This window comes from Suncus etruscus, chromosome 10, assembly GCF_024139225.1.
Source record: "Suncus etruscus isolate mSunEtr1 chromosome 10, mSunEtr1.pri.cur, whole genome shotgun sequence".
In the NCBI taxonomy this organism is placed as follows: Eukaryota; Metazoa; Chordata; class Mammalia; order Eulipotyphla; family Soricidae; genus Suncus; species Suncus etruscus.
The window spans coordinates 38,980,437-39,006,603 of record NC_064857.1 but is presented as its reverse complement, the minus strand read 5'-3'; the positions used below and the strand labels follow the sequence as shown (position 1 = coordinate 39,006,603).

General features: G+C 48.6%; 1 protein-coding gene across 8 annotated transcripts in view; it reads left to right on the top strand.

Moving 5' to 3' along the window:
* ARHGEF11 (Rho guanine nucleotide exchange factor 11) overlaps window positions 1-26,167 on the top strand; it is a 146,674-nt gene that overhangs the window by 115,487 nt on the left and 5,020 nt on the right. For all 8 annotated transcript variants that reach the window (XM_049781944.1, XM_049781941.1, XM_049781945.1 and 5 more), the window contains 22 exons: window positions 2,477-2,551; window positions 2,767-2,868; window positions 4,225-4,323; window positions 5,438-5,480; window positions 6,582-6,678; window positions 6,794-6,916; window positions 10,848-10,871; window positions 11,709-11,853; window positions 12,088-12,184; window positions 16,594-16,720; window positions 19,572-19,751; window positions 19,840-19,887; window positions 20,029-20,216; window positions 20,483-20,629; window positions 20,801-20,880; window positions 20,982-21,107; window positions 21,869-21,986; window positions 22,687-22,865; window positions 23,634-23,709; window positions 23,989-24,156; window positions 24,866-24,956; window positions 25,888-26,013. In XM_049781944.1, the coding sequence (XP_049637901.1) occupies window positions 2,477-2,551; window positions 2,767-2,868; window positions 4,225-4,323; window positions 5,438-5,480; window positions 6,582-6,678; window positions 6,794-6,916; window positions 10,848-10,871; window positions 11,709-11,853; window positions 12,088-12,184; window positions 16,594-16,720; window positions 19,572-19,751; window positions 19,840-19,887; window positions 20,029-20,216; window positions 20,483-20,629; window positions 20,801-20,880; window positions 20,982-21,107; window positions 21,869-21,986; window positions 22,687-22,865; window positions 23,634-23,709; window positions 23,989-24,156; window positions 24,866-24,956; window positions 25,888-26,013 (2,459 nt within the window). The remainder of the gene's footprint in view (window positions 1-2,476; window positions 2,552-2,766; window positions 2,869-4,224; window positions 4,324-5,437; window positions 5,481-6,581; window positions 6,679-6,793; window positions 6,917-10,847; window positions 10,872-11,708; window positions 11,854-12,087; window positions 12,185-16,593; window positions 16,721-19,571; window positions 19,752-19,839; window positions 19,888-20,028; window positions 20,217-20,482; window positions 20,630-20,800; window positions 20,881-20,981; window positions 21,108-21,868; window positions 21,987-22,686; window positions 22,866-23,633; window positions 23,710-23,988; window positions 24,157-24,865; window positions 24,957-25,887; window positions 26,014-26,167) is intronic.

Below are 26,167 nucleotides of genomic sequence, written 5' to 3'. Positions count from 1 at the left end.
GCTGGCTGAGTGGGAGGAATGTTCCGCTTCCTGAGGAGTTAGGAGCTGAGGGTAAAAAGGGCTAAATGGGGGGAAATAACAGATAGGGGGATGAGAAGAGAGTGAAGGATAACAGGGAAGGACAGTCTACAACAGATAGATATTATATGTATTACAGACGGACATTAGACAGACATTGAGGTGGCCAACGCATATATTTATGCGCACACAGACACTGAGGATTGATCCATGGGTTACAGTTGAAAAGCTGACCCAGGTAAAATGGACAGAATGCTTAAAAAATATAAAACCGGCAAATTAAGTGGAAAGATTTTGTTTTCTAGGCCAATCATGATTGGTGACGGTAAACTTTACTGAATAAAGGTTTTGTGGGTTAGATTGTGTATAGAGCATTCTTAAAAACAATAATAATTTTTTAAGTCTAGACAACTAAGTGATTATGTTACTGAGCACTGTAAGAGTAGTGCACACCATGAAATATTGTCTAGCAGGTCTTGACCATCCAGGTTCCTTTCCTAAAAGCAATCAAAAATCATAAACCACCTACAATGAAAACAGATTATAGTAACATACTCAATAAAAGCTCTGTAGCAGGAGCTCATAACATGCAGCTGTATATTCCATTGCTATCTATGGATATAAACATTAGATTATATTGGCAGGCATAATCAATAGAAAATGAATAAATTGGAATTTTTGTCATGCCATTATCAAAATGAGCCCTGTCTTCCGAGTCTAATATAGTATAACATTGCAGTGTGGAACTGGGGTGACCAACCTATATCTCCAACCACCACTGTAGACAAAAAGATCAAGGAGGTATTATAGCATAGTAAAATGAAGACATTAAAACTGGGCCGGAGAGATAGCGTGGAGGTAGGGCATTTGCCTTGCATGCAGAAGGACAGTGGTTCAAATCCCGGCATCCCCTATGGTTCCCTGAGCCTGCCAGGATCGATTTCTGAGCATAAAGCTAGGAATAACCCCTGAGTGCTGCCAGGTGTGACCCCCCCAAAAAAAAGGGTGGGGCTGGAGAAAGAGCTTGGAGGTGGGACATTTGCCTTGCATGCAGAAGGATGGTGGTTCGAATCCTGGCATCCCATATGGTCCCCCCAGCCTGCCAGGAGCGATTTCTGAGCGTAGAGCCAGGAGTAACCCCTAAGCTCAGCCGAGTGTGACCAAAAAAAAAAAAAGAGAGAGAGAGAGTGACATTAAAACTACTTACAGCAAACACTATAGTGGGAGTCCATGGCTTCCAAACACATTCTGCACCCATTTCTGTAGATAAAAACATTAGAATATTATAGACATCTATAAAGAGCAGGTGATTGGACACCTGCTCAATCTAAACAACTGTATTTGTTCTTGACAGAGAGTTTAATCCATTGACATTTAAGAAAACTTGTCAGAAAAGGCTGTTGTGTCATTATATTATGTTGGATTTTTGTTGTTACAATTGGGGGCTAGGTTTATGTAATTGCTCTTTGAGTAGCTCATTTAGGGTCATTATAAAGAATTTAAAAATCATTTAGAAACAGGGGCCGGAGAGATAGGACAGCAGTAGGACATTTGCCTTGCAAGTGGCCAACCCAGGACCAACAGTGGTTCGAATCTCAGCATTCCATATGGTCCCCCTGCTAAGTGCCTGCCAAGAGCGATTTCTGAGCAGAGAGCCAGGGGTAACCCCTGGGCGTCACCGAGTGTTTCCTAAAAACAAACAAAAAAAATTATTCCGAGGGGCCAGAGTGGTGGTGCAAGCAGTAAGGTGTCTGCCTTGTATGCGCTAGCCTAGGACGAACCAAGGTTCAATCCCCCAGAGTCCTATATGACCCCCCGCCCCAAGCCAGGGTGATTCCTGAGCACATAGCCAGGAGTAACCCCTAACTGTCACCAGTTGTGGCTCAAAAAGAAACAAAAAAAATCATTCCGAAACAAGCAATAACCCAGTGCTTTCAGGCTTTATTGAAGCACTAAAAAAAAAAAAAAAAAACCCTGTTGATCCAACTTCCTTAAGATACCTTAACCTCATGAGATGCATTCATTCACCATTCATTGTGCTCAGTGAGGCAGAGATTCTGGGCTCCCCCCGGATGAAGGCTAGGCTGCCAAGCCCTTAACTAGGAAGCTCTGAGTTGTAGGCACGGGACTGAGGTAGGCACAGGTTGGCCTGGGCACCTGACTCCACAGCCCACCAGGGGTGGTGAGACATTGCGTTGTCTGCTGACACTCCCAGAACTTTCGCAAACAGGAAGAGAGGCTCTCACTTCTCATACTCTCCTTGTGAGCGGGCCACTCTACCCCACCCAGAAGTGCTGACTTCTGGCATCAGAGGTCCCTGATTCTGTTCTTAAGAGATGCACTGTGCAGAAGCAGATACATCAGCAGGCCTGAGTGTCTTCAGATCAGGGCCGAGATGCTCTGAAACACTGCCTAGAACCCACCAACCTCTTCTCTCTGACCTCATCTTTCTTCCCAGGGTGCAGAGCAAAGCCCAAAGCCTTTAATCATTGGCCCGGAAGAAGATTACGACCCAGGTTATTTCAACAACGAGGTAACTAACAGCTTCTTGGTTTCTTCCTTTGTCATTCTGCTCTCCCTAACACTCACCAACACTGTGGGGGAGATGGAACAGTGGCCACTGATGGTGAGTCCTCAAAGGCCACACCCAGGACCCCAGTATACAGCAGGTGGGGTGCTTGCTGTGTGCCCCTCAGCCGTCCTTGTCCTTCTGTGCCCCTCAGCCATCCTTGTCTTTCTGCCTTTCAGAGTGACATCATATTCCAGGATCTTGAGAAACTTAAATCTCGGCCAGCCCACTTGGGGGTTTTTCTGCGGTACATCTTCTCTCAAGCTGACCCCAGCCCGCTGGTGAGTTTATGTTGGTCTTGATTGAGTAGCCACCTGACATTCAGCATTACTCATTGGGCATCTGTTGGGGTACTGTCAGTTGTCTCCAATTCTGTCAGTTGTCTCAAACAGAGACAGAATAGAAATGAGGTAACTGGGACCAGAGTGATGATGATACAGTGGATAGGACATTTACTTTGCACATGAGCAATCTGGGTTTATCCCTAGTATCCCAAGTGATCCCCTTAGACCATGAATCACCATGAATGATTACCCTGTTTAGAGACAGGAGTAGCCCCTGAGAACTGCTGGATGTGGCCCAAAGAAAAAAAGAAAAAGAGAATACGTAACCTGGGTGGAAAGGATCATGCTGCGAATTATATTAACCAGATCAAGAGCCAGACCAGGAAATAGTTTTCCTCAGCCCAGAGATGGGCTTCTTAGAGTTTATGATAAAATGGAGGTAGATACATACTGACAGACTGACTTTGAGTAGTTGAGAGAGTGGCCCTTGCATATTACTATGTTTCTATAGAATGCTTGGCCAGGGGACCAAGCTCTGAAAGGTCTTAATTCTGGAGTGATGACAGAAGGAATTAGGGAACAGACACCAGTCTCCCTAGCTCAGAGCCAGGAACCTGCCTACCACTTTGACAGGAAGGAGGTGAAAGGAGAAAGCTGGATTTGTTCTTCAGAAGCTGATTTTACTTTCTCAGAATATGCTTTTAGATCAGTATATATTCAATAGGTATTAGTTTTGGTTTTGATTTTAGTATTTGAGCCACACCAGATGATGTTCAGGGGTTACTCCTCCTGCACTGAGAAATTATACCTGCAGGCTTGAGACCATGTAGGATAACTCAGGATTGAACCCATGCTGGCTGCATGCAAGGCAAATACCCTAGCCACTGTGTGCATAGTCTGGCTCCTCAATAGGTATTTGTACTCCGGGAGCTTTTCTCACTGAAGATAGGCACATCACAAAGGGATATAAAGTAGGGATCTTAGAGAATGTAATAAAAAGTAGAGAACACAAGGCAGCAAAGTGTGGAATGTGCATCTGGGAACAACGTGGTTGTGAGGTTGTGGTGTATGTGGGAATGCAGAAGTGAAGGTCCTTTAAGCTCTGGATTCTGAAACACTCTTAAGGTCCATTTTCTCAACCTTAACACTGACCTGAGTGTTGTGGATATTGCTATATGTTTATAAGATGTTTAGCTACTTGCCTGGTGAAGGTAGAAGCTGCATACTCCCCAGCTGATGCCAGAAGCACCTCTGTAGATGTATCCTGATAACACTGCTTGTCCCCTTGCCTTGGGTGGGAGATGAAATTGCTGCCGGAGGAGCAGCATCACTAACCCCTGTTATCTCTCTTAGCTTTTTTACTTGTGTGCAGAAGTTTATCAGCAGACAAATCCTAAGGAGTCACGAAGCTTAGGAAAGGACATCTGGAATATTTTCCTAGAGAAAAACGCGGTAAGACAGTTGCACACTAAATTCAGAATTTATTTTCTTTGAACTACTTTCAGGCCTGGGACATGAAGACCCTAAGTTCGATCCCAGTAACCACATTCTCCCCTAAGCACCACTGCAGTGAGGTTCTAATGCTCCCAGACTGCTTTCTGAGCCACATCTCATCCCCAGGCTCTTGCAGCAACCTGTCCAGGCCACATGTTTATGCCGTGACCCTTGGGAGCTTCTCCTGAGCACCTCTTGGGAGAATCCCTCCTTCCAAAAATAAAAGAGCCTGCCTTTTGCCCCAATGAGTTCTTGAGTAAGATGACCAGAGGTGGGGCTGAGAGGTCTCAGAAGGGCTGATCACAGGCACAATTTCCAGTACCACATGGTCCCCTGAGTACCAATAGGAGTGACACCACCCTCTCCCCAAAGCACAGAGTCAGCAGAAGTCCTTGAGGATATGACTCTCAAAGCCTTTATGGGACATGGCCCTAAACGAAAAGAATCAAGTTAAGTGCTGGAGAGACAATACATAAAGTAAGCTACTTGTCTTGCACACAGCTGACCCAGGATTAATTCCTGGCATCATATATGGTCCCCTGAGCACCATCTGGAGTGAACCCTGACACTGGTAGATAGAAGTAGACACTGGTGAAGGAATTAGTGTTGGAACATTGTATACCCAAAACTTAACCATAAATAATTTTATAGCTTCATAATTCCTTCCCACCTCCCCAATAAAAGAAGCAAGTCAGAGCTCCAGTCATTTCCTGTAGTTATGGACACTCCAGGCCTCAGCCATCCTGATCTCATAGAATTCAACCCTGTATCCCTGGAAGGCTCCATTTTCCCTTAGAAGTACGGGAAGGGTAAGACCTCCACTTCAGCTGCTCAATTAGCACCCTCCCTCTTTAGGGAACATCTGTTCCACATTGTCCTGATGGCCCAGAGCACAGGCTCAGCTTGCCCTCAGCCTCAGAGTTCTTCCGTTGGGAGTCCCAGCCTAGAAGCTAGCTCTGCAGTGGGGGGTGGGGGTGGGTGCCAGTAGAGGAGGAGGGCTGTGTTCCAGAGCGTGTCTCTGGTCCCTCCACCCCAGCATTGCTTCACCATCTTTCCCTCCTCTGTGTTGTAGCCTCTGAGAGTCAAGGTCCCAGAGATGTTGCAGGCTGAAATCGGTAAGTTGACTCATTGCTTCCAGCTTATCCTGGGTCCTCAGGAAATTCCGAGGACAGAGAGGACATAAACTGTATGTTTGAGCACTGTCCTCTATAGGAGAGAAGAGGGGCAGTTCCTTCAGAAGTACTTCACTTTGACCATGAACAAGCTTAGGGCATAGGACACTTAGCAGACTTGGGCTCATTTTGCCAACCCACCTGTGCTTTGGCCCTCAGCTCGCTCATCTGGACTTGATTGGGGGTTCATCACCCAACTGAAAATCAAAATCCCTTGGGTAACCCTTTAAGAGCTACAGACCCAGACTAGAGAGCTTAGTCCATAGGCCTTGTATGCAGGATACTCTGGGTTTAATTTCCACAATGAATATGATGCCCTGAGCAACATGCCATCAATTATTCCTCTTCACTACCAGGTGTGACCCTAAAACCAAGATAAGTAAAAACTACAGAACTCAAGACAGTCACCCCACCTAGAAGAACCCCTGTGTTCTTGAGTTTTGCTTGGCCCCATTCTCCATCTTGAGTCTGAGTGGAGGACCTGAGGGAGGTTATAGGAAGGCCACTGAGAAGGCATCCACAGGCAGCTTCCCAGAGGAGATGTTCAAGGCCATCAGCCCGAGGGCCAGGAAGTATGAACAGCCAGGCACACGGCATACAGACAAGCTCAGTATTGGGCAGCCAGCCACACAAAGGGACTTGACCTTGGCGCAGCAAAGTACAGGCGAGCTCCCCATTTCTGTTGAGAGTTGAGGCCTTCCCTAGCCTGTGAGCTGGCTGTGGAGCAGGAGGCAAAGGTGCTTTGAGGTGGTCTGTGTAGTGAGATCAGGATGTCTCATTATATCTGGACACAGTGATGAGAAAGGCTTTATAGCTTTTTCCCTTCTAGTCTAGAGCATCCAGAAAAGGGTTTATTTGTCCCTGTCTTGGGATCCTGCATTCAGGAAGGACCTAGTGGCATTTGCCTCCTTGTGGCTAAGAGGAGGCTAGAAAGCCATACTTCTTGTCAGTCCATCAGAGCTAAACTACTGAGATGCACTAGCCTTACCTCTGGAGGCCTTCGCCCTTCATCCCATCTCTGTTTTCTTCCTACTGTCCACACAGATTTGCGCCTGCGCAATGGTGAGGATGCCCGAACCATTATCTGTGATGCCCAGGAGGCAGCTATCCCAGAGATCCAGGAGCAGATCCTCGACTACAGGTTACCCACCCCGTGTGTGTGGAGGCCCCCCCAATCTGGGGCCTGTGGGTCTGGCTGCATTACCCTCACTCCAGGGAGAGCTGCCTGAGGTCCTCTGTGTTTCTCTCTGGCTCAGAACAAAGCGAACCCTGGGGCTTGGCAGCCTCTATGGGGAGAACGACCTGTTGGAGCTGGACAGGGACCCCCTCCGAGAGCGCCATGTGGCTGAGAAGCAGATGGCTGCCTTGGGTGATATTCTGTGAGTGTCCAATCCCTCTCCACACCCTCTACTAACTGGCACAACTGTAAGGTCTGTTCCTTATCCTCTTCCCTCTTCCATTTCTGTCCTGATTCTTCCATTTTTGTCCTGATTCTCCTTTCTCTGTGAAAAGGGGTTGGGTCCTGCCCTCCCAGTGTATTTCCAGGACCCTCTGGGGATAATTGGATAGGTACAGCAAACTATGGACTTGGGAATTTGGTGAGACTTCAGCTTCCTCTCTTTATCCTCCTGATTTTTCTCCCTTCCTACCTCTATCTAATGGGGGAGTGTGAGAGCCTGGCAGTGATTCCCCAGTGGCCAAAGCTCCTTCAGGAGGCAGAGAGGACTGACAGGAGACTGACACATTAGTTCCTGGTAACCTCAGAAGACAGGCCTCTTATGTCCAGAGCAATAGTACAGGGAGTAGGGTGTTTGCCTTCCATGTAGTCAGACAAATCAAACCCAGGTTTGATCCCCAGCATTTTATATAGTTCCCCAAGCAAGTGATTCCTGAGTGCAGAACCAAGAGTAACCTCTGAGTAACTCCAAGTATGGCCCCCAAAAAGGAAGACAGGCATCACTCAGCACAATTGGTCAAGGATTACTTTCCAGCCCCGTTTTCTGAAGTGATGCCATTGTCGTGCCACTTTGCAGATGGGCTTGCCCCATCACTGCTTCTACAAAAGCTGGTGTCACCTTGGTCTTATCTCTCAGGATAGAAGTCAGACTAGACCTACTCAGTCTCAACATATACTGAGCTCAGTAGTCAATTATGAGATCCCTACCTTGTGCTAGGCTACTGGGGTGCATTAGTAAACCAAACAGCTCTTGGGGAGTTTATGTTATTATAGGAAGAAAAAGCAGGGTATGGCAAATTACATAAACTATGCACTGCCAGTTTAATAGAGTGACTGGGTCACCCTCGTCCAGAGTCACTGTGTCAAGGAAAGCTCCTTAAAGGCACCTGGGGGATGACCATCCCAGACAGAAATAGCCAGGAAATGTTGATGCATGTTGGATTCCTGTGATGAACACTTGGAAACAGAATGACTGTGCAGCTGGCAGGGGTTGGGTGGAGTGGTGGGGGGGGGGGCAGAGAGAGGCATGGCTCCTGTAACTATTATAGAACATCAAGCTTCACACTCAGTGACTTAAGAGCCATTTGAGCAGTGAGAGATTTAAGGGGAAAAAGGAGGATTCCATACAGGAAACTGTGTCCTAGACATGAGAATTCAAAGGGGAGCAACAGAAGAAGCTGTGCTCAGGGGACCATGTAGGGTACTGGGGGTTGAACCTAGGTCTGCTGTGCAAGGCAAGCACTTTTCCCATGGTACTACTGTCTCTTCAGCCATGAAAAAAAAAATTTTTTTTTAAGTAACAATTTTTTGTTTTGTTTTGTTTTTGGGCCACACCCAGCTCTCGGGTTACTCCTGGCTCTATGCTCAGAAATGGCTCCTGGCAGGCTTGGGGGAACCATATGGATGTGGGGATTCAAACTACTGTCCTTCTGCATGCAAGGCAAACACTCTACCTCTATGCTATCTCTCTGGCCCTGAAGTAACAATTTTTAAAAATAATATCTTTATTTAAACACCATGATTACAAACATGATTGTAGTTGGGTTTCAGTCATAGAAAGATGACTGGTGTAACATTGATCAGTGCAACATTCCCACCACTAATGCTCCCCATCTCCTTCCTTCCCACCCCTTGCCTGTATTCGAGGCAGACATTCTATTTCTCTCACTCACTACCATTGTCATGACAGTTGTCAGTATAGTTACTTCTCTAACTGAACTCACCACTCCTTGTGGTGAGCTTTATATCGTGAGCCGGTCCTTCCAGCCCTTATCTCTATTGTCTCTGGGCATTATTACAATAATGTCTTTTTGTTTGTGTATTTGTTTTGATTTGGGGTCATACCCAGTGGTGCCCAGGGGTTACTCCTGGCTCTGTGCTTAGAAATTGTTCTGGCAGGGTCAGGGGGCCATATGGGATACTGGGATTTGACCCACCGTCCATCCTAGGTCAGCTGCATGCAAGGCAAAAGCCCTACCACCATGCTATTACTCCAGCCCCAATAATGTCTTTAATTTTTCTTAAAACCCATAGATGATGGGGACCGGAGAGATAGCATGGAGGTAAGGCGCTTGCCTTGCTTGCAGGACGGTGGTTCAAATCCTGGCATCCCATATGGTCCCCCAAGCCTGCCAGGAGCGATTTCTGAGCATAGAGCCAGGAATAACACCTAAGCGCTGCCGGGTGTGACCCAAAAACAAAACAAAACAAAAATACCCCCATAGATGAGTGAGACTATTCTGTGTCTATCTCTCTCCCTCTGACTTATTTCACTCTGCATAATAGTTTTCATGTTCATCATGTATAGGAAAATATTATGGCTTCGTCTCTCCTTATGGCTGCATAATATTCCATTGTGTATATGTACCACAGTTTCTTTAGCCACTCATCTGTTGAGGGCATCTTGGTTGTTCCCAGATTCTGGCTATTGTAAATAGTGCTGCAATAGGCCCAACAGGAAGATTTCCTAAAACTTGTGACAAAAGTATAAAAGAATGAGCAATTTCCAGAAGCCTTGGTTTGGCTACAGGTGTTACTCATCACTTTAGTGTCTGCTGGCATGTGTGAGACCTGAGATTTGATTCTCAGCACCAGGACCAGAAAACGCCAGGGCTTAACCAAAGAGCCTTCTGGGTAGAAAATCTGGCTTAGTTTTGGACTTGTTCAGTTCTAGATTTTTAGGGGGCTATACCTAGTATGCTTAGGGGTTACTCCTGGCTCTTCACTCAGGAATTATTCCTGATAGGACTGGGAAACCATATGGGATGCTGGGGTTTGAATCAGGGTTGGCCATGTGCAAGGCAAGCAGCCTACATGCTGTGCTATTACTCCAGCCCAGGATTATTATTTGTTATTATTTGTTTAATATTAGCCTGTTGGTTTCTAGAGAGGTGCATATCTGAATCTATCCTTTGAAAACAGACTTGGATTTGGGATGGGACTAAGTAAGTTTACAGAAGGAGTTTGGGCTCCTTGAAAACAGCCTCTAGGGGGCCGGAGAGATAGCATGGAGATAAGGTGTTTGCCTTTCATGCAGAGGGATGGTGGTTCGAATCCCGGCATCCCATATGGTCCCCTGAGCCTGCCAGGGGCGATTTCTGAGCATAAAGCCAGGAGTAACCCCTGAGCGCTGCAGGGTGTGACCCAAAAATAAAACGAAAAAGAAAAAAGGAAACAGCCTCTGAACTTCACCTGAACCTCAAGTCATTTTAGCCTTAGTTTCCCTCTCAATCAGATGATCATGAGACTGTACAGGAACCGAGGTAGAACCAGGTCTTTGTGAGATGATCGGGTTCACTGAATACTATAGCATTATTGACAGCACAGCAGTCCACTAATAGACACTTCTGTCTATATCAGTGAAGCTTCTTTCTCAATAAATGGTGATATAATATCTATTTGTGGATTATTTTTGAGAATCATGTGACAGTATGAGCAAAATATCACTGGCCCTTAACTGTTCACAGATCCCATCACTCTTAGACATTTACCGTCTCCAAGCAGTTTTTTCAAGTTTAGCCTCAGGTCTCATGTGTTTGCTCTCCCCACTGCTGGTCCTGCCTCAGTGTCAGCCTTGCCCTCCTAACATAGACCTTAGTAGACCCAGAGGAGCCTCTTCCTCTGGAATAGCTTCAGAGGCCAAAGCAGGCAAGAAGCACTTCCTCTTCCTGCACTCCTAAGAACTGGCTCATTCCTACCTTAGGAGGGGATGTGTGTCTCACCCGCCAGTTCTCAGACGTGCTCAGAGCTGAGATCCAGAGCCCAAGTCTGACCAGATCTCCCCTGCCCCCAGCAAAGAACGCAGGCGCCTATGCCACAGGATCTGAGTCATCTCTTCTTTTCTTTCGTTCCAGGTCCAAATACGAGGAAGAGAGGAGGTGAGTGCCTGAGAGGTGGTTCTGTGGTGTGGGTGTAGGGCTGGAAGGATGCTGAGCTTTGTGACTCTGTTGGTCCCTGGGCTTGGTGCTTCCACACCACCCTACATAATGTCCATTTTTAGTCTCCTGGTATCTGTAGCTGTGGCGCAGCAAGGACATGATATCTTCTCACCAGCCTAAAAGAAGCTGGTTGTTGTTCACTCCCAGCATTCCCAGCTGGGAATGAAGCTTGAAATGAAGAGATCACACCCTCTTCATCACCTGGAGGAGCAGCCCAGGCTCCACCTGTGTGTTGTTTGTGCAAGGTCCCTCCCTCTGGGAGCTGCCTCCTCACACCTCTTACAGGGCCTTTGTTTTTTGAGGGGGGCTTAGGGGAGCTTTTTTGGATTGGGGGTCTGTTTCTCAACAGCTCTTTTAATCTGTTTACCCTGAAATCTACAGATAGAATGAAGGGAGAGAAGATGGGGTTAGCAATCTGGTTCAGAGGAGAGGAAAGCCAGGGCTGAAGCATTTACTGCATTGAATCAGCAAAGTGGCTCATCTATCTGCTGAATTAAGAGCCAAATGGATTTGTGAGCAGAACTCTGGATAGTCTCATCTGTGGCTGTTGGAGCCATTTGACAACTTCCTTCCGTCTCTCTTCCTCTCTCTGAAAGAGTGGCAGATTTTCTTTCCCCTATGGGCCTCCACCCGTCCTGCAGCTCAGGGCTGGTTTTCCTGCTTTAGGAACTGGCATACAAAGACCACTGACCCTTCATTAAGAGAAGTTTTGCTTAGGGATGTGACTGAGCTCTTCAATTCACCTCCTCCCCTGCCCTCCTCCTGTCCCTCTTATAGTGCTCCCATGGACTTCGCCCTCAGCACCTACATGAACCATGCTGGAATCCGGCTTCGAGAGACACGGCCTAGCAGCCTGGCTGAAAAGGCTCCATCGGCTCCTGACAAGGACAAGTGGCTGCCCTTCTTCCCCAAGACCAAGAAGGTGACCAGGCTTCTATTGTGTCCCTGCACTCCACACCTTCTCTCACTAACCCCATTTCTTCTGGATGTAGAACCAGTGAGAACCCCAGCCTAGAGTAGCTCATGCCCTTTCTCCAAACTGGGCAGCAAGCACTCTTCTCCAACTATTTATTTAGGGCAGCCTTGGAGGCCATGGTCACTTGCCCAGACCTGGGTACTGGGACCTTCTCCAAACCTTAGTGTCTTGTCTCAACAGAGCAGTAACTCCAAGAAGGAAAAGGATGCCCTGGAAGACAAGAAGCGAAACCCCATCCTCAAGTACATCGGGAAACCCAAAAGCTCTTCCCAGAGCAGTGAGTGTTTGGGAGGCAACAACCTTGGGCAGGGACCTTATCCTGGCTCCTCGCAGATCAGCATGGTGGGCAGGTGGGCTTCTTGTGTCTTAGGAGCCAATCTTGAAAGAACAGGTGACTGTCTTGAGGCCATGAAGACCCAAAGCCACACAAGAAGTGTCTAAGTGCATGACTCAGCAAGGGTTGTCTTGCAGAGGAGTGATCCCCAGGCCTCTAGTGACTATTAATGTCCCTTTACTTTCATCAATGGACTCTCTGGGCTCTGAGGTCCTGAATCAGGAACTCAGGGCTCTGGAAAGGAGTTTGAGACCGTGTTAAAAAGAGTTAGGTGAGGGCCCGGAGAGATAGCACAGCGGCGTTTGCCTTGCAAGCAGCCGATCCAGGACCAAAGGTGGTTGGTTCGAATCCTGGTGTCCCATATGGTCCCCTGTTCCTGCCAGGAGCTATTTCTGAGCAGACAACCAGGAGTAACCCCTGAGCAACACCGGGTGTGGCCCAAAAACAAAGACAAAAAAAAAAAGTTAGGTGAGTACAGTGCAGATTTGGGGTGCAGAGACCTCACTGATGTACTCAGAGACCCAAAACTTAGTTGATCCCAATGTTGGGCTTTCCCAGTTATTTCTGGAAATTAACCCTCCTGCCAGCACCTGAAGACCTCACTATCAGTGGATTTTAGAAGCCCTTAGGATAAAGCTGCCTTTTCTGAAATTGAACCTTTTGGGAAGTGAGCAACGGACCCTCTAGATCAACCCTGGCCTTTTGTCATTACCTTTTCACTTTTCAGCTTGATTGATTTTTATTTTGAGTCTTAGGACATTAATTTGACTTTCATTGTTTACTTTTTGTTTGTTTTCTTTTAGCATTTCATAATCCCTTATCCCCTGAGGAAGGTAAAAGGACCATTTTCTTTGGGTTTTTCTTTGTATTAGCATTGAGTTTCCATTCCCTTTTCTACCTTCCTCACATTGTCTCCTGTCCTTCCCTTCTTCCCTTCCCTCGCTGTTTCTTTCATGTTCCTTCTTGTTGCTAGAGCTGCTCTGTTGTGCAGATCACTTCTAGGGGGTCCAGAGGCACCTCCTGAGCCCCTGGCAATCACTCCAGCTGAGACCTTCCGCTTTCCTTCTGTCACCTCTCCTGGTGGGCTCCAAAAAACCTAGCATCTCTCTCCCCAAGGTGTGACCCTCACACATTGAAATATCTAGCATCAGTTCTTGAAATGTCACTGAAATCCTCCTTTTTGAAAGGGATAGTTTTTCTCAGTAAATCACAAGATACTAGCAGTTTTTTCTTAGAGGTGTTTTTCTTTGTTTCATCTCCTGTGCTCTTCTGTATGGTATTTTAATTTGTTCTGAACTTCTTTCAGGGGAAGGCATGCTCAAGGCCCATGCCTGTAGTGCCAGGGTTCAGACCACTGAGAACTCATGGACAGAGCTAGCACTTCAATGCTTTATACCACTTCCCCATCCTATTTGGACTCTAAATTCACTGACATTACAGTGTCATTTCAGTAATTCAGAACATAGATGCAAAGATAGTACAGTGAGGAAGTGACTTACCTTGCACATGGTTGACCCTGGTTCAGTCCCTAGTGTCCCATAGCATCTTCTGAGCCTGAGCACAGAGCCACGAATAAGTCCTGAGCATTTCTGTATATAACCCCAAAGCCAAAAGAACAACAACAAAAGAATGATCCTCAAGATAGAGATGGTACAGGAAGTAAGGCACTTGCCTTTCATATAAATGACTCAGTTCGTTCTCTGGCAATGCATATGGTCCCTCTGAACACCACTGGACAATCCTAAGTACAGTGCCAGGTGTGACTAAGAGTCAAAAAGGGAATAGAGTGTTTGCCTTACATGCAGAAGGACGGTGGCTCGAATCCTGGCATCCCATATGGTCCCCCCGAGCCTACCAGGAGCGATTTCTAAGTGTAGAGCCAGGAGTAAAATCTGAGCGCTGCTGGGTGTGACCCCAAAAACAAACAAACAAAAAAAGGGAATAGTCCTAGGGCATCTCACATCCAGAATCTTATTTTATTTTATTTATATGTATGACCCCTGAGCATATATATATGTATGGTCTTACCTTGCACAGAGCCAATCCTGGCCTAGTCCCCAGCACTCCATATGGCTGCCCAAGCCCACCAGGAGAGGTCCCTGAGCACAGAACAAGCCACTAAATCCTGCGCACCATTTGGATATGTTCCAAATATTCCCTGACCATTAAAAAATAGCTTTGAAATTTAGGTCTTTTATTAATACTTAGTACCTTCAACCCCACCCAGAATGTATGGTGAGCACTGGGCTTCAAGAAGCTGTGTGCTTGGTGCCAGCAAGAAAGAGAATAGGGTGTCCACGGTGGGGCTGTGATCCCAGGGAGAAGGTGCACATAATCTGAGTTGAGCTTTGGTTTGATGTTCTGATGTTTTGGGGACAAGCCAGACTAGTGAGCTCAATGGCTGAGTGCATGAATTGCATGTGGGAGGCTTGGCTAAATCTCTAGCATCGCATGATCCCTGGAGCCTCAATGGGAATGACTGTACAAGCAGCTGAGGGTAGCTCCCAGATACCCAGGTATTCCATATACCCCCAGGTATGGCACCTCCCAAAAAACTTTAAAATGGAGATTGCAGTGTCAGAGTGATAGCACAGCAATACAGTGTTTGCCTTGCATGCAGCTGATTATCTAGGTTTGATTCCCAGTATCCCATATGGTCCCCCAAGCCTGCCTGAGCGCCGCTGGGTATGGCCCAAAAACCATAATTGATTGATTGATTAATCAGTTAAATCAATGGTATGAATACATAAGCAAGACCAAACACCTGCCAAAGTTTAAAAAAAAAATCTCGTGTCTTATAGACTGTAACTAATTGTAACCATTAGAACTACTAGTTTTTTCTGACAGTTCATTGATGATAGTAATATTTGCCTTGAGGCTATTAAGTAAGGTACTTGCCTTGTACCTACAAGTCTGGATTTGATCTTTAGTACCATATGGGAGTCCTCGCCCTGCCTGGAATGATCCCTGAAGCACAGAGCAAAGTGCCTTGTGTGCCAGAGTTTGGGTCCCCCCCCCCAAATTTAATTATTATATTATATTATATTATATTATATTATATTATATTATATTATATTATATTATATTGTATTGTATTGTATTATATTCCTTGTGTTCAGAAAATAGAAGGGGGAAGCAAATATTTTAAGTGAAATTATAGTCTTAAAAAATATGTGCCTTTCTGCCTGTTGTGTTGTACTCCTTTATCACGTCTTGCCTGATCTAGGTCTTGTCACACCAGGACATGCCTGTGTCCTGAGACAGTGACCTTCCCACATAGCTCCTGGGAGCATAACCAAAATAAATTTGGTGACACCTGCCTCTTGAGTTCTTCAGTCACCCTGAGACCCACATGCACCAGGAGGCCTGGCCAGCAGGACCACCTCAATAGACCTGACCCTACATGAGAGTGAAAGAGCAACCTGGCTCCTGACACTCACCAGCTACCCATGTGTCCACCTGCCAACCATGCCCCTGGGCTCAAACCCAAGAGTCACAGGGAGTCACTGACAGTTTGTACATGTAGGATCAGGACTTGAGCTAGCACAGCCCAGGGTCAGAAAAGAGTATAGTCCCTTGGGGTGTGTCTATAGCTTCCAGCATCACTAGAGTGGTCAGACTGAGCAGCCTTTCAGGCCCACTTCAAGGGCCATGAGTTTAGGACTGAGCTTATTGACTTTGCAGGTGAGCTCCTGCAAAAGCCTGGGCTTTTTTCTCTCAGCCCACACATGTCCTCACACCTGCCTTTTTTACTTTCTGCCTGCCCACTCTGTTCCTCTGAACAAAAATAGCTTTCTTTGGTCCTAGCTTTGAGAAAGGACTGGACTCTGAATGTAAGAAGGGTCATCTTATTTTTTTTATTGGGGGGGGTAGGGGTATCTCAGGAGGGAGAATAGATGAAGATACAGAAACATTAAACTCTGAAAGTGATAGAAACTTGAGAAATGTCTGGTAGAACTTGGTGCAGTGTGCGAATCACACATGATTTTGCCCCGGTCTATTTTTTCTAACCTGTATCTGGCTCTTGTGGGAAAACTAGTCACAATTTGCAAGCACAAGAGTCATTGAAATGCAGAGCAAGCAATGCAACAGAATACCCATAAAAATGTATTTCCAGACCCTCCTGTTTTGCAGGTGAGAAAGGAAGGAGTGGAGGCACAGTGAAGCACAGTGGCTATGCCACGGGCCTGTCAGTGGAAGAACCTAGACTAAAACCACATCCCTCCTCCATTTGTGCTGCTCTCATCGTGCTTGCTCGCTGTTCTGTCTTCTGGTCTAGAAGGATATGCAGACAACAAGATATCCACCTTGTACCAAAGGCAGAGTTCTCACCGCTCTCCTTATCCTTACAGTCAAGCCTGGCAATGTGAGAAACATCATCCAGCACTTTGAGAACAACCAGCAATATGATGCTCCAGAGCCAGGCACCCAGCGGCTCTCCACAGGCAGCTTCCCTGAGGACCTGCTGGAGAGTGACAGGTAGAAGCGCCTGGAGATAGACATGCCACTGCCCACAGAGGACAGGGTGGGGGGAGCTGTCCTTACGATTCCCTTGTCCCTCTACTCCAGAACACCTCCCCACCAGGGCCGGAGAGATAACACAGCGGTAGGGCATTTGCCTTGCACGCGGCCGACCCGGGACAGACCTGGATTCGATTCCTAGCATCTCATCTGGTCCCCCAAGCCTGCCAGGAGTAACTTTTGAGCTCTGCCAGGTGTGGCCCAGAAACAAATATAGAAATAGAAAAATAGAACAATAGAAAAAATAGATAACAAGAATAGAAAACCTCCCCCAATCCTTCCTTTCACCCAGCTTCTGAAGACATCTTGGATATTGGTCAAGCAGAAGCCAGAGGGCCCCTAACCTCTTAGTCTGGGGGGATATAGGTCTTTCCTTTCAAGCCTCTCATTTGCCACTCAAATACTCATTTCTGGGATGGCAGGGCCTCCATCTCAGAAATAAGCACAAATCAGGAAGTGCTCACTGACAAGGCTAGGGGAGATGACAGAGGTAGGGAAGGAGTCTTGAGAAAGAAGATGGACAGGCAGACAGTTCTCCACTTGTAAGGAGGGCAACTGGAGCTGAGGATCTGTGAGGAACTTTGTTTTTGAGCCATACCTTGTGATACACAGGGACCCTGTAATTTGACCCAGGATCAAGTGTGGGCTCCAGCATGCAAAGCATCTGAGCCCATTCTAGCAGAAAATGCAGACTCTTCTCTGAAGCTGGAGAGATAGTACAGCAGGCAGGGCCCTTATCTTGCTCACTGCTGACCTTAGTTCAATCTGCAGCACCACATATAGTCACCCAGGAGTGAGCCTAGGCCCAGAGCCAAGAGTTACCTGAGCACAGTAGGGTGTGGCTCCCTACAACAAAAGAAAGTTTTCTCTAGCAAAACTACACTGGGACTAGTTTCTGGATTGTCATAACAGCCTTAACTCTCCATTCCTCACTTAGGGTAAAAGTTCATTGTCAGACATGCAACTCATTCCTTCCATCACCCTGGAGCTGTATAACTGGTCTCATGTGTGCAGAGATAGTCCTATGTACAGAAAACCAGACTCAGCATGGTTCAGAATGTAACCACCTTATTACCTACCTCTTAAATAAGTGATCATTAAACATTTCTGCTTTAAACAAGCCTTTCATCAACTTAATTAACTTATTTGTTAATAACTTATTAACTTAATTGTAAACAAGCCTTTATAAACTTAATGCAGATTACAATACAAAAGATTGTACCATAGTGAGATTTGACAGAGATTATTAGAAGATGAAGGTTGGGGGCCAGGAAGATAGCGCTAGAGGTAAGGTGTCTGCCTTGCAAGCGCTAGCGTAGGACGGACCATGGTTCTATCTCCCCCCCCCCCCCCAGCGTCCCATATGGTCCCTCTAAGCCAGGAGTGATTTCTGAGCGCATAGCCAGGAGTAACCCCTGAGCATCAAATGAGTGTGGCCCAAAAAACAAACAAAAAAAAAAGAAGATGAAGGTTGGGTGCTGGAGAAATGATATAGCAAGTAACTATTACAATAATAAATTATTATAATGTATAATTATACATACTTTTTTAATTATTATAATAATATAGTATGTGGGCCCGGAGAGATAGCACAGCGGCGTTTGCCTTGCAAGCAGCCGATCCAGGACCAAAGGTGGTTGGTTCGAATCCCGGTGTCCCATATGGTCCCCCGTGCCTGCCAGGAGATATTTCTGAGCAGACAGCCAGGAGTAACCCCTGAGCACTGCCGGGTGTGGCCCAAAAACAAACAAAAAAAAATAATATAGTATGTGTGTGAACTTATCTTGCACACACCTGGCCCAGGTTTGATCTTCAGCACCCCATATGGTCATCATGTACTACCAAGAGTAATTCCTGAGGACAGAACCAGGACTAATCTATGAGCATCCCCAAGTGTGACCAAAAAAAAAAAGGAAAATGAAGGTTAGATTTACACTCAGTTTTGTGTCATTTATTTTGGATATGCCAAATAGAAAGATGTTGTGATTATTGCAGCATGAGTGCACTTACAGACATATCAGATCTGAGACTATAAAATACATCAACCTCTTGAGTAGATTTTCTTTTCTTTTTTTTTTTTTTTTTTTTTTTTTGGCAAACCCCTTGATGCTCTGGGGTTACTCCTGGCTAAGCGCTCAGAAATTGCCCCTGGCTTGGGGGGACCATATGGGACGCCGGGGGATCGAACCTCGGTCCTTCCTTGGCTAGCACTTGCAAGGCAGACACCTTACCTCTAGCACCACCTCACCGGCCCCTTGAGTAGATATTTGAGACCATTTGCAGATGAACATTCTGAAAGCCCTTTGACACCCTCTCCCGGGGCAGAATTTCACAGCACCCAGTCACCAGCATCTCACCTTGGAGATCTTTGGGGCTTAGTGGAGCAGTTGGGGACCTGCCTACCTGTCCTCATGGGCTCTGGGGATAGTGTCTCTTCCAAGAGGGAAGCAACGTCCATCCCTGTGGGAAGCCTGCACCCCTGTAGCAGGTAGCATCCTAAAATTTGGTTGTGAGAGACTCAGGCCCTGAGTCCCAAACAGAATCCAGTGTGGGGCTGGGAGTCCTGTTCCGACACTGGCAGACAGGGCGGCCCTCAAGGTCCTTGGGAAAGACTGGGGTCTTCAGCCTCTGAACCCCGGACAGACTGTTCTTGCTTTCTGGGTCTGGGCTGAGGGACTGAGGCATTGAGGTTGGTCCACAAGGCTCTACCGACCAAGGCATGAGCCTGTAGCACTGAGTGGCCTGAGAGTGCCCATCAGTGAAAGGTGACCAGGACCTTTAATCCTAGGGTATCCCTCTCTGCCCCCAGTTCTCGAGCTGAGATCCGTCTGGGCCGCTCAGAAAGCCTCAAGGGCAGGGAGGAGATGAAGCGGTCCCGGAAGGCGGAGAATGTGCCTCGGTCTCGCAGTGATGTGGACATGGATGCCGCTGCTGAGGCTGCCCGCTTACACCAGTCTGCTTCGTCCTCCGCCTCCAGCCTCTCTACCAGGTGGGCAGGCTTGGCTCTTCCCACCCCTCCCCATCCCACCCCCACCTATGCAGGGACCTTGTCGCTGAAGAGACTCTTTCCTTTGCAGATCTTTGGAGAACCCAACCCCTCCCTTCACCCCCAAAATGGGTCGCAGGTGAGTGCATGACCTGCCCTCTTGGCTTAGAGTCTGTGCCCCACTGTGCTCGCTGCTCCCCTATGCCAGTGGTTGCAGGTGACCCAGGTGGAAGAGCCCTGTGCTTCCTCAACTGACTCTGAGCTGCCCATTTTCCCCCAGGAGCATCGAGTCCCCCAGCCTGGGTTTCTGCACAGATGCCCTCCTTCCGCACCTTCTAGAGGATGACCTTGGCCAGCTCTCTGATCTGGAGCCAGAGCCAGATGCCCAGAACTGGCAGCATACTGTGGGCAAAGACGTAGTGGCCAGCCTGAGCCAGAGGGAGATTGAACGGCAGGAAGTGATAAATGGTGAGAAGGCTCCAACTCCCATTTCTATAGAGACCATAGAGGACTGGCCCAAGCTCCTCATGCTCATAGCACTGAAGGGAGGGGAGAAAGTGAGGCTCTGGAGCTGTCCAGTCCATTGTGCATCATTGATCCCTACCCTCAGTTGAGTGGAAGGTAGCTGCATGACCAGGACCCAGCCATCAGTTCTCCTGGAACTCGTGGTTTGGGGGTCAGAACTGGGATTTTGAAGATCCGTTCTTCTGTGCTCTGTGCCTGCTCCCCCTCAGAGCTAATGGTGACCGAGTCCTCCCATTTGCGCACACTCCGGGTCCTGGACCTGATCTTCTACCAGCGCATGAGGAAGGAGAGCCTCCTGCCCCGCGAGGAGCTGGTGCGGCTCTTCCCCAACCTGCCGGAGCTCATCGAGATCCACAGTGAGGAACCCCTGCTCCCCTTCCCCAACCTAGGGCCCTGGGAAGGTCACCCTCTCGAGCCCTGTCTGATGTTCAAGCTGAAACTGACTTCTTTATCGCCCCAAATGTTGGTGGGTCACGAGGCTGGCAGTGCACACAGACCAGTCACCATCTCTGCCCTCCTTGTCCCAGACTCCTGGTGTGAAGCCATGAGGAAGCTCCGGGAGGAGGGCCCCATCATCAGGGACATTGGTGACCTCATGCTGGCTCGGGTGCGCCTGCTGGGAAGGGGATACGGGTGGCAGGGTGGGGTGGGGGTAGAAGGGCTGTTGCTGGCAGGACTGATGCCCAAGCTCTGTCTGCTGTGCTTCAGTTTGACGGCCCTGCCCGTGAGGAGCTACAGCAGGTAGCGGCCCAGTTCTGCTCCTCTCAGTCCATTGCCCTGGAACTGATCAAGACCCGACAGCGCAAGGAGAGTCGGTTCCAGCTCTTCATGCAGGTGCGTCCTTGCCACCCCACAGAAGGCTTGACTAGGTTGATCCCAACACTGCCCAGCATGGGACAGAGATGGCCACAAGCACCCTGCACCTCCTGAGCTTCTGGCTTCTTCTCTGTCCTGGGGATGAGGCCCTCTGCCACCCCACAATCCTCCCCCACATGCCCACCCTAGGACAAAGCCCAAAGCTCACTGGACACAGACTGGAACCTGACTCAGCTCCCTCTGCTCGAATGCTCTTAAATCTCCTCCTCCTACCCTGTTTCCCTGAAAATAAGACAGTGTCTTATATTAATTTTTGTTCCCAAAGATGCACTAGTTCTTATTTTTAGGGATGTCTTATTTTTCCATGAAGAATATGGTTCACATTTAATTAAATGAAAATAAAGGAAATTAATTACTACCTGTATACAGTACGGTAGTACAGTAGTTGTCAACACAAACCAGACAAACTGAATCCTACAGACACCAGTTGGGGTGGCCCTAGCAACCAGTTTTGCTATATTTAATTTTGAGACAGCCTGGGGGCCTTATTTTGGGGGGAATGCCTTATGTTTCACCCAGAAGGAAATCTGTAAGTAGGTCTTATTTTCGGGGAAACATGGTAGGCCCCACCTCACCCGACTCCTTTGACCTTTGACGCCTTCTGTGGCTGGTTGCCTTCTTGCTGCTTCTCCCAAATATTGAAGGAGCAAGCGTCCACCGCCACAAGTATACACATTCACCCTGGCCCACATCTTCTGTGTCTGTCTCTTGACATGTAGGAGGCCGAGAGCCACCCTCAGTGCCGGCGGCTACAGCTACGGGACCTCATCATCTCTGAGATGCAGCGGCTCACCAAGTACCCCCTGCTACTGGAGAACATTATCAAGCACACAGAGGGTAGGTGCCGGCAGGGTCTGTCATGGATCCTCTTTCTTATCTTGGGAGGCCAGTCTGGGAGGTGCTCAGCCCTGGGGCTCCTTGCCCTTCTCATTGTCCTGCTCCCATGCCAGGGCTGGGTCTGGGCTTTGGCCTATGCCCCATACAGACCCTCTGCCAATGCCCAGTGCAGTACAGAATACCTAGCGCCATATATGGAACTACTGAGGATGGCCATCTCAGCACCTTGGAGTTGGAGTCAGTGTCAAAACATTAAAAACCTCAGACTGGGAGCCGGAGAGATAGCACAGTGGTAGGGCATTTGCCTTTTACGCACCCAATCCAGGATGAACTGTGGTTCGAATCCCGGGATCCCATATGGTCCCCTGTGCCAGCCAGGAGCGATTTCTGAGCACAGAGTCAGAAATAACCCCTGATTGCTGCCAGGTGTGACCCAAAAACAAAAACAAATAAAGAAAAAATATATAAATGTAAATAATAAAAAAAAACACTTCAGACTGATAGAAAAAGGCCTCATTGCTTTCAGACCCTTTTCCTGTCTACCCACATCTATAGAACTGACCAGTGCCTAGACTCCCTCAGCAGTAGCAGGATCTTCAAAGGGGTCTAAGCACAGTCAGTACAAGCTTACCTCCTCCTGTCTGGGTTGCTCAGGTGAGGCAGGCCAATCGACACACCACCTTCTTGCCCCAACTGCCAGGTGGTAGCTCCGAGCATGAGAAGCTATGCAGGGCCCGGGATCAGTGCCGGGAAATTCTCAAGTACGTGAACGAAGCTGTGAAGCAGACTGAGAACCAGCACCGGCTTGAGGGCTACCAGAAGCGCCTGGACACCACATCACTGGAGAGGGCCAGCAACCCCCTGGCTGCAGAGTTCAAGGTAGGAGCAGAGAGCACAGCAAACAATCAGAACTGGAGCAGGCTTGGAGGGCCCTCGAAGAAGGCTCCCCAAGCTTCCTCTGTGCTGAGGACCATGGGTCTCGGTTATGCACACCTTGTTCCCTATAGCACCCTCCTCCCCAGCATAGGCTGCAGCCCACCCTACAGAGACCCAACATTTGCACTCAGCCTGAGGGGATGGGGAGGAGGGTTAGGGTTAGGGTTGACATGTAGGAGGCCGAGAGCCACCCTCAGTGCCGGTGGCTACAGCTACGGGACCTCATCATCTCTGAGATGCAGCGGCTCACCAAGTACCCGCTGCTAGTCTGAAGGTGGAAGTGAGGGTCATTTGGAAAGGAGTGAAGCTGCCAGGATAGGCCAGTGCAGCAGAGGACAATCTCCATGGGGGCTGGAGGGGAAAGACAGACAGCTGTGGGCAGAGCCCCTGTACCACACATGGCATGAGATGCTTATCCCTCATCATATCTGTTCAGTCCCTCCCTCGGCACGTGTATAGTGCTGAGATTCTCCCATCTTGGTTTTGTTTGTTTGTTTGTTTTTGGGTCACACCCGGCAGTGCTCAGGGGTTAATCCTGGCTGTGTGCTCAGAAATAGCTCCTGGCAGGCACGGGGGACCATATGGGACACCGGGATCCTAACCAACCACCTTTGGTCCTGGATCGGCTGCTTGCAAGGCAAACGCCGCTGTGCTATCTCTCCGGGCCCGATTCTCCCATCTTGTTGCATGAAATGTCACTTTCCTCAACAGAGCCTGGACTTGACCACCAGGAGGATGATTCATGAGGGGCCTCTGACCTGGAGAATCAGCAAGGACAAGACCTTAGGTATGTGCCAGGAGGGTGTCTGTGAGGGCAACCCTGCCAGAGCTTCTCCCCTTTGTAACCTAGTGCTTAGAGGGGAAAACTCACAGAGAAACACTTCGGGGCCTTGTCACAACATGGGTACATGTTGTACATGGGTACAACATGGTGCATGTGGAGAAAGGGCGTAGAGGCCATCAGACTTTTTGAGGCCATCAGGACTTTTGAGAGCCTGTGGGGATTACATGCTGCTGAGGGGTGAGTGGGCAGCAGGAGACACTCAGTGCCCCCACCCACCCCCAGATCTCCACGTGCTGCTGCTGGAAGACCTCCTGGTACTGCTGCAGAAGCAAGATGAGAAGCTGCTACTCAAATGCCACAGCAAGACTGCTGCAGGTGCCATGGACAGCAAGCAGACCTTCAGCCCGGTGCTCAAGCTCAATGCCGTGCTCATCCGCTCCGTGGCCACAGGTGCAAGGGACCTACGGGCACTTTGATGAGGCCCCACATCATTTCTAAGCAGGTGGCATGGTCCAAGTGGAGAGAGATGGTGTGGGGCAGGGCTGGTGGGATATAGAAAAGCATAGAAGCTTTTCTGTGGCAGGAGTGACTGCAGAATGCAGCTCAGTACCAGAGCCTCAGCACGAATGTGCTGGCAGAGAGCAGGGCATGCACGAGGGCTCTGGAGAGGTTCGACTACTGTCTGGTGCATGTTCCTTCTCCATGTATTTTGTTAAAGTTGGGGTTTTGGATTTTTGTTTTGTTTTGTTTTGGACCACACCCAGCAGAGCTAAGGGGTTACTCCTTCCTCTGTTGTTCGAAATTACTCCTGGGGGAAAATAAAGAAATTTTTCCTGGAAGGCTTGGGGAACCAATCATATGGGATGCTGGGGATCAAACCCAGGTTGGCCACATGCAAGGAAAATGCCCTACCCACTCTGCTATCACTCTGGCCCCTCCTTCATGTATACCTGGGGTGACCATTGTCTGCCCCCTGGAAAACCACAGGGGATGAAGGTCTGGAAGTTACTCAGCACCAAGCGTTATGCATACTCTGCCCTCAGTGCTGTGAAAGAAACTACAGATGTGGAGATGTGGAGGAGAGGTGCCAGGAGTCTACAGTCACTGAGGTGCATCTCAGCCTCCCAGAACAAACCCTTCTGTTCTGCTTTCCCCACAGACAAACGGGCCTTCTTCATCATATGTACCTCTGAGTTGGGCCCCCCACAGATCTATGAGCTGGTGGCACTGACATCGTCAGACAAGAACACGTGAGGACTGATTGCGGATCACACATTACTGCCATGCCTGAGGGGACCAACAGAGGCAGTGATTAGGCCCCCCTCTCCCATCACCCCCAGGACCTCAGACAGACTAGAGGCAGGAAAGAAGTTTGGGCAAAGGGTGCTGTAAGGCCAGTCCTGGGGAGGGGAGCACATCTGCTATGACACTGCACTGCCCTTTTGCCTGCAAGGGTAAAAGGTATGTCAGAAGGCCAGAGACAGGCCCAGCAGACTGAACTCAGGCTCTGCACAGAAGGCTGAGTTCCTGTCCAATGTCAGCAGGGCCAGGAACGAGCTCAAACAGAGCTGGGTATGGCCCAGACCACCCAATTTCTCCAGAAGAGCATTCTTCTCAGATATTTGCCTCCATGAGTTTCCACCCCAGCCCAACCATGTCCCAATCACTTCCCCAGGACAGCAGCCAGAGGTGTGTGATACAGTGTGACAGGATAGGCTTTCTATAGATAAAGTGTGGGTAACACTTCCTCTTGGAGAGGTATTTTGAGAGGAAGGCCATAAATAGAATGCCTTTTCATCTTGGGGCCACTGTGGCAAACCTTAAAGCTTACTCCTGATTCTGCACTACGGGATTTCTCCTGGCAGGGTACAGGGTACCCTGTGTTGTGCCCAGGACCAAAATCAGTTGACTGAATGCTAGGCAAGAGTCATCTACACTGTACTATCCCTCGGACCTGACCCCATTATAGATGATTAACCAGAGCCCACAGCGAGTTGAGATTTAGAAATGGGGAGTTGCAGGTGACGTGCCTCAGGAGCAGCCAGTCAGGACAGAACACAATAGACAGAGGAGAACCACCACCACCAATAACAATAACTTCAAGGCCCACGGTCTGCAGTAGCTGGGCACTAGACTGCAGTCTCTTTTCCAACCCAGTTTCTCTGTTTCTGCCAACAACAGGTGGATGGAACTCTTAGAAGAGGCAGTACGGAATGCCACCCGCCGCCCCACAGCCACCCCTACGCCAGCCCGTCCTCCAGCCCCCATGCCCCAGGAACCTGCCCACCAGAGCCCCACGCCCAGCAGGTATGCAACCTCCACCGGCCTCCATCTCACTGCTCTGCCTCTCACCTTAATGCTATTTCCCTCTGCTCCTGGCAACACTCCACCCCCTTCCCTATCCCCCACCCCACTTGCTCCCTCCCTGTTAAGGAGTTGGAGGGGCAAGTGGAATCAGGAC